This window comes from Geospiza fortis, unplaced genomic scaffold (assembly GCF_000277835.1).
Source record: "Geospiza fortis unplaced genomic scaffold, GeoFor_1.0 scaffold265, whole genome shotgun sequence".
In the NCBI taxonomy this organism is placed as follows: domain Eukaryota; kingdom Metazoa; phylum Chordata; class Aves; order Passeriformes; family Thraupidae; genus Geospiza; species Geospiza fortis.
The window spans coordinates 1,142,990-1,153,936 of record NW_005054393.1 but is presented as its reverse complement, the minus strand read 5'-3'; the positions used below and the strand labels follow the sequence as shown (position 1 = coordinate 1,153,936).

Sequence of the window (10,947 nt, the reverse complement as noted above, 5' to 3'; positions counted from 1 at the left end):
AAGATATAAAAATGACAAAATAACAAATATTTATCTTGATTTTACAGATCTGAGAAGAAAAAGAGCATTTCCCTCCATGACAATTAAGTGATACTCTTTTACAGACTGTTCTTCATATCAATATGGCTTCACTGGCCTATGCACATCAGCTGGATCACTACTGAGGCTGGTGAGCTTCTGATAGTTAGCAGATTGTTCCTCCTGGCCACTAGCCAAAAAAGACCTTCTTTTGTATGTCAGTTCCAGGGCACCCATTGCAGACAAACATGCGAGGGCTTCCCAAGTGCATGGTTCTGGGGAAGAGTTACCAGGAACAAGATCCATGCAGGAGCAAGAAAAATCCATTACTGTCCATTTGACCTTTATTTGATTGGAATTTTCTTCTGATGCATTAAAGTATCCCTCAGTGAGATCCCTGGGCTATGCAAAATCCTTCTGACTCTGCCTGACCAGTTCTGCAGTTTTCTGGGTGATTTATACTTGGTGTAGAGATTTGCTAGCTTGCATGGAAAAGAAAGGAAGACAGTTATTTGAGGAGGGCTGAGGAAACATTTTTAATAGTGAAGATAATAAAAGAACAATGGGACCCCCAAATGCAGAGAATGGAGTCAAAGTGGCCATGGACCACGGCACCAAGAACACATGTCAAAATGGAAAGCTCCTTTTCCAATGGTAGCTAAAGCTTCCTGGCAAACACCTGTGAGTGGGTTCAGTTTGGAACTAGACAACAGGTGTGTTCTGTATCACTCTTTTGCTTTTGGGGGCTTTTTCTTCATTTTGTTTTTTAACACAGTGATGTATAAATTGAATCAAATTAAAGCAAGTACCATACACACTCTTACATCATGGCAGCACCAGAAGATTCCTTTCCAATTTAAGCAGGGAAAAACAAATATTCATTGCCAGAGGCAGCTGTGTATAGTCATCACAAACTACATTTCTTCCTCGAAAGTGGAGGGATCTCAGTTTATGAGTTCCAGAATCCCATGTGATGGCTGGTTCCAAGTTTTGAGGTACAAGAGAAAACCATTTTGAAATTACAATATTGTCAAAATGCAACTGAGCTCCAGAGACATCTATTATTGAAGATCCTTGAGAAGAGTGCAGTAAATTTTGTTTGAATATCTTTTTCTGCATATATTTGTTAATTTTTAAAGAAAAGGGTATTAGAACAGCTTAAATATTATCATAGTAATTATTAATTATTTAAATGTCTTCCAAATCATCCAAAACCAAAAGACTAAAACTTGTGAAAGGGTAAAACTTCATGATCAGATGTTGGAAACTAAAGGAATTTCTAGCTTCCAGATACTCCTATATAAAGGCTTCCAAGCTTCCTATTTAAAGGCTTCTATTTATTTCTGACGTTAGGGGTAAGCATCAGTCTGTGTGTGAGTGCTTGACTTAAAAACTGAGAAATCATGTCTGGATTTCTCCTGTTGCAGTAACTACTGGAGGTGAGACAAAGTAATGTCTCCAATTGTCCCTTTAGGTATTTTACTGTCAACACAGCAAACTGGAAAGGAAAAATACTAGTGAAAAAACAGAAAAAGAAAGGGAAATACTGTTCATGTGTGAACTCTGCACAAAATACTTTATGGAGTTTAAAGCCCAATATTCAGCTTATTTAAACCAGCATTACCACATTAAAGTCAAAGCAGCTCTGCCAATTAGCTAAGGATATGGTGATTAGCTATTTCCATTGCTTGGAAAAGCACAGGAAAAAAATCTTGATTTTTTTTTAGAAATCCTCCAACAAAACTTAGCAATATTTTATTATACCTTGTGCATAGGATTCTTAGAAATGTGAAGAAAATAACCCTTTGGAAAGTAAACCCAGAAAATTTATTTTTGAATGTTATCTGACAGTATTTTTCATTAGTAAACAAAGTTTAGTTCAATATCAGATTATCCATTTTATATGAAATAGAATTCAAATTTCTGCTTTTCTCATTAAAAAGGGGATGTTCCCCTTAGATTAAAAGGAAGGTGGACTATATCAAAATCTCTTCCAATTCAGTTTCAGTTCTTCCCCTACGGTGTCCCAATTCTCAGTTCAGACTTATTTCTATATTTATTTTAGAAGTCACTCTTCCAGGATCTCATGATGTCTTTAGCACATGGATAGAGTATGGTGTTTGGTGCCAGGAATGCAGTGCAGAAAAAAAAAATTAGAAGGACACAAAAACCAGAGAAAACAAGCAAACAAGTGAACCAAAACACTGGGCTTCAAAAATAAGCAACCACAGTGGGGTTCCACTGCAATTTGATTATGTAATAACCTCTTTTCTTCTTCCAGAAGGTAATGCAGAGTTGTGAAGTTCGAATATAATACAGAGGATCTTGTTTGTTAGAGTGGAAACAAAGTGACAAGCTATTTATAATGCCAGGCCTGTTTCTGATACTTTGAGAGAAACATGGATATTGTGTGTTGAGCATCGATTTTAGTTTTATTCAGTGCTAGGAATAGAAAGGCTTTGCCTCGCTCCCAGTGTGCACACTACAAAGGTTAAACCCTTCCCATACACTGAGTTTACTTTAGCTGTAAACTATATCCTGTCACAGAGGAGCCTGGGATGTCTTCTGTAAGTGAAGAACTGCCAAATTGGTTTATAGAGAAGAAAGGGATCTCCTTTAATCCTTTCTTTACTACTTCTCATGGATCAAATTCTTCCAGCTTCTTCCACTGCATGGTGCCTTACTCTCAAGAGCAACCCTACTGAAGGATATGGTATTATGAAATTTGAGGAAGATCTGTCAACTCTCACCAGGTTTTAACCATGGAGGTTGGACTGAGTAAAAAATTTGGTACAGATTTCAACCTGTGTTTTCTCCATAATGAAGGTGGTTTGGATGGTAACTAGAGTCAGAGATAGGGATCAGTACCTACTCACAGAACCATCAGGCATGTTTTGGTATTCAACATTCAGCATGTGGTTTTCTGTGAACCAGTGTTTAATGAAGAGTACCCTGAACCTTTCTGAATAAAATTACAGAAGACTATTCAGCCACAGTTTTTCTCTCAACTGGTCTTGGAACAGGTATTTTTGATAGCTGAAGAACTGTGCCAATTTCAGCTTTCTGCTAACACGTTGAGATTGTCATGACTATGCAATGTAATATAATGACATATTAGTAATTTGGAATTCTATGGAATAGAGGTAAAATTTGCAATGGTTAGTCTACTCTTGATCTAAAATAGAGATGAACAAAGTTTTCAGGATGGATAATTCTGTTCAAAATCAATCAGATCAACTACCAATTTGTAAATAAATTACTTACTATTAAGACACAAAGCAGCTTTCTGTGAGTGGAGAGTCTAGTATAAAGATTTTAAAACTTCTGCTTCTTTTCACTAACATCATGTCTTTCTGGGGACAAATGTTTAGGCAATTACTGTAATTATGATAAGGACTCCATTTTCCATGTGAAGTAGAGAGAATGAGTAGTCACACAGGACTGTATAATCACATTTATTCCCAACCCCCCCAAGAAAATCTTTCACTCAGACAGCATGAGATTGTTTATTTGATACATCAGTGTTAAAATCATACAAACACACGTGGAAGAAAATTAGGAATTAAATTATGTCTTCTCTTTGAGTCCCATTAGGGAAACTGAAGGGAGCAAAGAGAGGACAAAGTAGTGTGAACTCAGTGTGAAGGAATGTAGCTCATGTTCCTTATCTGACCTCATGCTGAGCCACAGCACCAGTGCAAAGAAGTTCTTCTATAGCGTCATCCTCATACCCCAGCACGCTCTTCAGTATCTCCACTGTGTGTTGTCCAACAAGTGGAGGTGGTTTTGCATGTGACATAGCAAATTCACTGTATCTGACACCTGGTCCTGAAAATTAAAAAAAAACAAATAGGAGGGAAATTATTTTCCAGAGTTACTACCCATATTTATATTGAATTGTTAAAGGAAAGTACCTCATTTTCACACCAGTTCTAATCACAGTCCTTACCATCAAAATGTTATATTCTGAAATTACAGACTAAAAATATTCCAGTTTGCAATAATATACCAATAAGCCACTTTTAAATAGTTCGCTCAAATGCAGAATTGCTGGATAGTCATGAAATGTTATGAAAATCTTCCCATTTTTTCCAGTGATATGTACATGTATATCAGGGTGCTTTGAGTCATATTATGTCACCAGTCTTCCACTCTCTGCTACCTGAACAGCAATGCCCAGTCCACTCAGGATGAGATGCAGAAATCCCCACATTTCTACAACACGAGGCAGAACAAGCATAAGGACACAATTCAGTGTCACGTTAACACTCTTCTACCGTTGTCAGAGCAGTGCACAGACAATGGGCAGCACCATCTCCAGCTGGCAGCAGCCCAAGCACCTCTGCAGTGTGCTCTATTATCCTGCAGTGACACAACTGACAGCATGATAAAACCAGTTTGGTTTACGTGTTTTATCAAAAATACAAGTAGCAGTAGCCATAAGAAAATCAACAATGATTTATTTGCTCTGGAAAAATAATTTCAAAAGTGAAAATCTGGAAGCTGGCAATGGTAAGAAGTCTTCTTTATTGCAGGCAGTCAGATGTCATGTTTTAGTGGTGCTCTGTAGTGAACTGATTTCAGTGTAGCTCCCTGCAGAGAAGTAGCTATACCATTACTACCAGACTCAGAAAGGAGAATGAGCCACAAATTCATGCTGGAATCAGAAGTGAGGTGCACTCACTCACCTCACAGAAGTGAGGTGCACTTTCATTACATGTGCACTCAGCACATGCAATGGAAGAATAGCTGCCTCATGGAGAAAGAGAGGACAATAGTTTCCTTAACTGCTAATTGAAAACTCTTCTTTAATACAAAACTGAAAAACATTTGATGCTATTGGCAAAATGATTCCTCTATTAATAGAGATGCTTTTATTACATTAAAAGAATTTACAAAATTGTTATATTTCATTATATCTTTGTCTACAAAACTACAGCTTTGCTTTGAAATGCAAAGGAATACAAAGAACCTTTCAAAAACCAGAACAGTATTTACTTTATTTCTGAAGAAATAGAATATTGACCAGCAAGGGAAGTGAACCACAGCATGAATTGGTAAATTTACTACATGCAGCTGCTACTTATTTGAGGAGAGATGTTGGCAAAGGTCAGTCAGAATGCCAAAATATGTAATTTTATTATTTTTTGCCAGTATTCATGAATGGGAATCAAGTGTTTAATACAATAAAGTATCCACCTCCAGGAAAGATAATATAAGACAAAAGGTGCTGAGAAAAACAGTATTTTTCAAGCTGATTTGGTACATTTCTGTCAAGTATGCTCCTGGAAGGACTAATGGCTGGACTTGATGATCTTACAGGTCTTTGCCAACCCAGATGATTCCAGGATCCTATATATGGTTTCTGAGTTTAAAAAGGAAAGGAAATACAGTTGGGGAATTGCAAAGCAAATAATTTAACTTCAAGGTCCATTCCATACTGGATGAAATAATCACAATGAAAATACTCAGCAGATGAGTAACAGCCAGCATTTACCTCTTAAGAACAAATAGTATGTGTGATCTCTTGTCTTTCTACTAGGAAAAGGGCTGAAGGTGAGAAACATCCCATCTAAATTTAGAAATCAATAATCTATATATTGATTTTAGTTTAGTTCCTTAGACACTCTTTGGAGATACTGAAGATGAAAGTACACACTTACAGTGTCTTCTAAGACACTGATAAATGAGTAAACCTGGCCAGATGAATTGCAATCACCTGTGTTTCTCCACAGAGGAAAGAGTAGACAAGTGCCCTAGATGGGGAGGTTTACCACCCAGACATCAAGCCAGGTGAGATGACCCTCTGTCATGGTTTAAGTCCAGCCAGCAGACAAGCCCCATTTGCTCAGTCCCCCACCAGTGGGATCAGAGGGATAATCAGAACAAAGGCAGAAAACTCACAGGTTGAGATAGAGAGTTTAATAGGGAAAGCAAAGGCCTTGCACACAAACAACAAGAATTCTCTACTTCCCACAGGCAGGCAGGTTCAGCCACCTCCAGGGGAGCAGGGCCATGTAACAGTGACCTGGGAAGACAAATGCCAAAAATCCAAAAGTTCCATCCTTCATCCTTCTTTACCCCACTTTATATACAGAGCTTGATATCTTACAATCTGGAATGTTCCTCCGGTCAGCTGGGGTCACCTGTCCTGGTTGCGTCTCTTCTCAATCTCCCATGTGTTCCCAGTCTTGCCAGTGTGGCAATATGAGAAGCAGGAAAGGCTTTGTGAAAGCCCTGCTCAACAATTTTTAAAAATCTCTATATTATCAACCCTGTATTCAGCACAAGTCTGAAACACAGTCCCATACCAGCCACTGTAAAGAAAATTGCCTCTACCTCAGACAAGACCAACACATTCTTCAACCTGTAAGACACCAAATCAAGATCTGACTTTCAGAAAGAAATTTCTCTGCTATTTTCCCTAAACTGACTAAAGAAACAAGGTTTAGATAAATCCAAAACAAGCTGCAATACTGAGAGGGAACTCATATTCAGAAAATTGCTTCTTGGGATCTTCTAAAACAGAACATTTTAAGTGAGCTCCAGAGGAATCTGTTCAGTATGAAGCACTTACCAGTTTATTTTTACCTGATGGCTGATGGAACTCAGATCTTACCTGCTCAGCTTTCTGAGGACATCAAAAGCTATAAGTTCCTGTGAAGCACATTTTACAATGACCTGGCTACATTGGAGAAATGGTCTGATAAAAGAGGGTGAAATTCAATACTGTCAAGGGGAAGGAATTATGTTTCATTACATAAATACAGGGCAGGGGACAAACAGGAAAGTAGGAATAGTTAGAGGTTATTCTAGATCACAAAGTGAGGATGAGTCAACAACACCATGCTGTTGCAAAAAAGGCAAGCATCATACAGGGGTGTACAAACAAGAGAGATGCCTGCAGGACACATTTTTGCTCTAGTTAGAGCTGGCAAGTCACAGCTGGAGCAGTGTCTGGTGAGGGGCCCCCACTGCACAGCCATCTGGAACACCCGAGAGCTTCCACAAGACAGCAACTGAAATTTTCACAGGCAACATGACAGATTGAACCAAGTGGGATCATGGACCTAAAGAGAAAGGCTAGAGAAAAACAACTTCAAAACTGTTTTCAAAAAATGTATAAAACCCCCACTACTACCACTAAAATAAACCCTAAACACGCCCCCCCAAAATCCATGCAAACTTCCTGGAAGGGGGAAAGAAATCCTTTTTCATGTCCATGATGAGAAATATGTGACTTAAATTGCAACAAAGGAAACGGTAGGAAACAAAAATAAACTTTTATAATGGTAGGGTAGCAAAATGCTGAAACAAGCCACGGGAGGAGGCTGTGGAGTTTGTATCAATCCAGTCTTTAGAAAGGAGATTTATTCTAGAATAGTTGATCCCACAGCTGATCCCTGGGGCTTGCTCATGGATTAGATCTCTCACAGACCCTTTCACGCACTAATATATGTCCCTTTCACCCACTGTAATATGAAAGCTAAGAAACAGCTCACATCAGGGATAAGTTTTCTATTAGCTTGTTCCTCTGATTCTACTCACTTCAAACACACCGAGTTCAATTTTCAGAGGAAAACTTCTGAGAGATCAGTACATTTTAAAGGGAAAGTTGACATCACTGGGTAATATTTGTATTAATTCCTCTACTTAGGAGTGAGTAGGAGCCCTAGAAGGGCAAAACTGGCAGTAGTGCAAGCCACAGGAACGATCTCTGTGCTAGCTGAAATGCTTGTGACGATAATTTCAAAGTAAAAATGCCCTTTAGGGATTTATTAGTCTTGAAATTCAACATAGCCACAGAACTATTATGCAATTTCTACTAAAAAGAAAAGATACAAAGCAATCTTATTTCAGATGTGTGTATCTGGGAGCTCTTTACACCGAGAAATCAGCAAACCCTCAAAGGTTTAGTAACTATAGACTTTTCATTTACTTGTGCAAATTTTTGCTAACATAAAAAAATTATAGATCTCAAACCCTGGGAGTTTTTGCAGTGATATTGAAAGACACAGAATAAAATCTCTAAAGAGAGAAAACCAAAACTGACATTGTGTGCAACAGACAGAATGCTTCATGCTTCCCAAAGAAAATTAATCTTACAAACTAGAGCATGCTGGAAAATTGCACAGCAATTATAAAACCAGTGTCTTCCTTGAGCTTTTATTGTTTGATGCATAATTCATCACGCTACTTTTCACTTTGATAGAGTTATAAAGTTATCTACATTCATTCAAAGGAGCTACTTGCTAATGATCCATCATTAACGATTCTCTGTTCTTTCCTTGTGTAACTTCTACTTGGCTTCTGTGTCAATTAGGAGGGTGCAAAGCTTGCCAGTCAGGCTTCAGCAATCCCACGCTCCTACTGAACAACGCTCCAGGAAAGCAACCAGCAGAATGCTATGCAAATGCTAATTAAACACAACTGCCTTATGAGGAAACCATCCCTAGAGGCAGAGAGAGGTGAACTGCTTTAATTAAGGTCAAAAGCATTTGCATGTGGGTGAGTTACAGGAGCCTTGCCGATGAAAACAGGCCTTTGCTGGGGTAGAAACAGGGTGACTGGTGAGGGGGAATAAGGTGGTGGTCATCTGTGCATCCTTGCTGTCAGCAGGACATACTCCATTCAGGCATGAAGTTAAGGGGGCATTTATTGTTACCTGAAAAAAGCAATGAAAGAATGAGTAGCTGTAATTTACCTTTGTCCTGTTAAATTAAAAAGAGTTTGTTTCTCTTTTTGCTATGATTATCACTGACAGTAAAGCAAAGAGCTCTTTCACCACGTTTAAATTCTAAGCTAATATTTTGTTATTGTTATCATTATTTTGATTTTGACACATTGCTAAAATACATGCTGTGCACACCACATAACCTACAAGAACGAATAGTGTGACAATAAATCAAAATTTTTATCAATTGCAACCACAATGACAATTGTACCAAGACATCTTGAATACTTGAACTGAGCTTCATTATAATAAATTCTTTTTCTTTGGGGCTATCTACTGTGGCACTGCTAAACATCACACTGAGCCACTAGTTAAAGACATACCAAACACATTAAAGCAAAAGAGAAAAATGAGATAAAACCACTGAAACAGGTTCAGAAGGATCCTACAAGAGTGAGATGCCTTTGAACACTCACCCTAAACAGGTGAAATACACAACAGTCTTTGGAATATGTCTCTGAGCATTGCTGAGTTTGGGACAGCAGAAGCAAAGTCATTTTCACTCTACACACAGCAGAAATTAAAGTTAAATTTCAATTCTATTAAGTGTGCAAAGCATAGTATATAAAAATGGATAAAGGTAATAATCTTTGCTTTGCCCTGACAAATAGCATTCCTCCAGCATTGTACAGCAGCCACCGGAAAACACATTTTCTACAACACAGGTTAGAGCATATTGAAGCAATCTAACTCTCAAACTATGTAGACAAAATCAGGCCTGGGGACAGCCAAGCTCAGGAGAAAAGTCATGATTATCTGTTATTATCCAAGTGGGACAAGGGAAAAAAAGGGAAAATTTGAGCTAATATATGTGTATACATTCTGCTTGAAACAAATCATCTCCCTTTGCAAAAAAAGAGCAATGAGAAACACAGCACCACTTGTCAGTTAGTTCTACCCTAGCATACAGTGCAATTTATACACATGTAGGAATTATATGAAAACAAACAGAATTTGGTTTGCATTGCAAGGTTTTGGCTACAGGGGCAGTTTGTGGCAGCTGCCAGAAATTTTTCCTATATTCGATGAAGCCAATGCCAGCCAGCTCTAAGACAGACTCACTGATGAACAAGGCCAAGCCAGTCAGAGGCAGTGGTGATAGCAGCTCTGGGGCTACATATTTAAGAATAGGAAAAAACCTGCAGAACAGTAAGCAAAAGATAGAAGTGATAATGTGTGAGAGAAATGGCTCTGCAGATGCCAAGGTCACTGAGGAAGGAGGGGGGACGAGGTGCTCCAGGTATCAGAGCAGAGATACCCTTGCAGCCTGTAGTGAAGACCTGGTGAGGTCTCCTGCCTGGTGAGGCAGCTGTACCCCTTCAGCCCATGGGGATCCACAGTGCAGCAGAGACCAGTCTGCAGCCTCTGGAGGATCCCAAGCCAGAGCCGCCTGAAGAAGGCTGCGACCCCATTGGAAACCCACACTGGAACAGGCTTCCATGGGAGCTGTGGACTGCTGGAGAGAGGAGCCCATGCTGGAGCAGGTTTGCTAGCAGGACCTTTGACCCTCTGGATTTCCACACTGTAGCAGACCATTTGAAAGGCTTCAAACCATGGAAGGGACCCACCTTGGAGCAGTTCATGAAGAACTACAGCCTCTGGGAAGGACTCATGTTGGAGAAGTTTGTAGAGGACTATAACCCATGAGAAGAACCCCACACTGGGGCAGGGAAGAGTGTGAGTCTTCCCAGTAAGGAGGAAGGAACAGCAGAAATCTGTGATGAACTGTTCACAAGCCCCCATTCCTCACCCCCCCCTGCACCACTGTAGGAGAGAAGGTAGAGAATCAGGAGAATAGTTAAGGCCAGGAAGAATGGAAGGGTAGGGAGAAGATGTTCTTAAGATATAGTTTTATTTCTCATTATCCTACTGTGACTTGATGGGAAATAGATTAGTTATTCCCCAAGCTGAGTTTGTTTTGCTCATGACACTGATTTTTCTGTGTCCTTATCTTAACCCCTTCCCCTGACCAGTAGAGGAGGTGAGTGCTAGAGCAGCTTTGGTGGGCAACTGGTGTGCAGCCAGAGTCAACCCACCACACAAAACAAGCATGTATGCCTCTTTCAATAACATGGTGTTGCTACACAGGAGTTTTTCAATTCCAATGAAATATCATCAACAGTTAAGAATGATGGCCCAGAGCCAACACATTTGCATGCAGATCCCTTATATGCTACAGGTCAAGTGTTTGGAGC

At 39.4% G+C, this 10,947-nt stretch overlaps 1 protein-coding gene across 3 annotated transcripts in view; it reads right to left on the bottom strand.

Annotated features, from left to right (window-relative positions):
- Window positions 1-3,484: 3,484 nt before the first annotated feature.
- Window positions 3,485-10,947, bottom strand: part of SUGCT (succinyl-CoA:glutarate-CoA transferase) — a 316,299-nt gene continuing 308,836 nt past the window's right edge. For 2 of the 3 annotated variants that reach the window (XM_031060861.1, XM_005425690.3), the window contains exon 13: window positions 3,486-3,846. In XM_031060861.1, the coding sequence (XP_030916721.1) occupies window positions 3,683-3,846 (164 nt within the window). In that variant the 3' untranslated portion in view covers window positions 3,486-3,682. Of the gene's footprint in view, window positions 3,847-10,947 lie in introns of all 3 variants that reach the window. The other variant, XM_031060862.1, reaches the window with a different exon arrangement.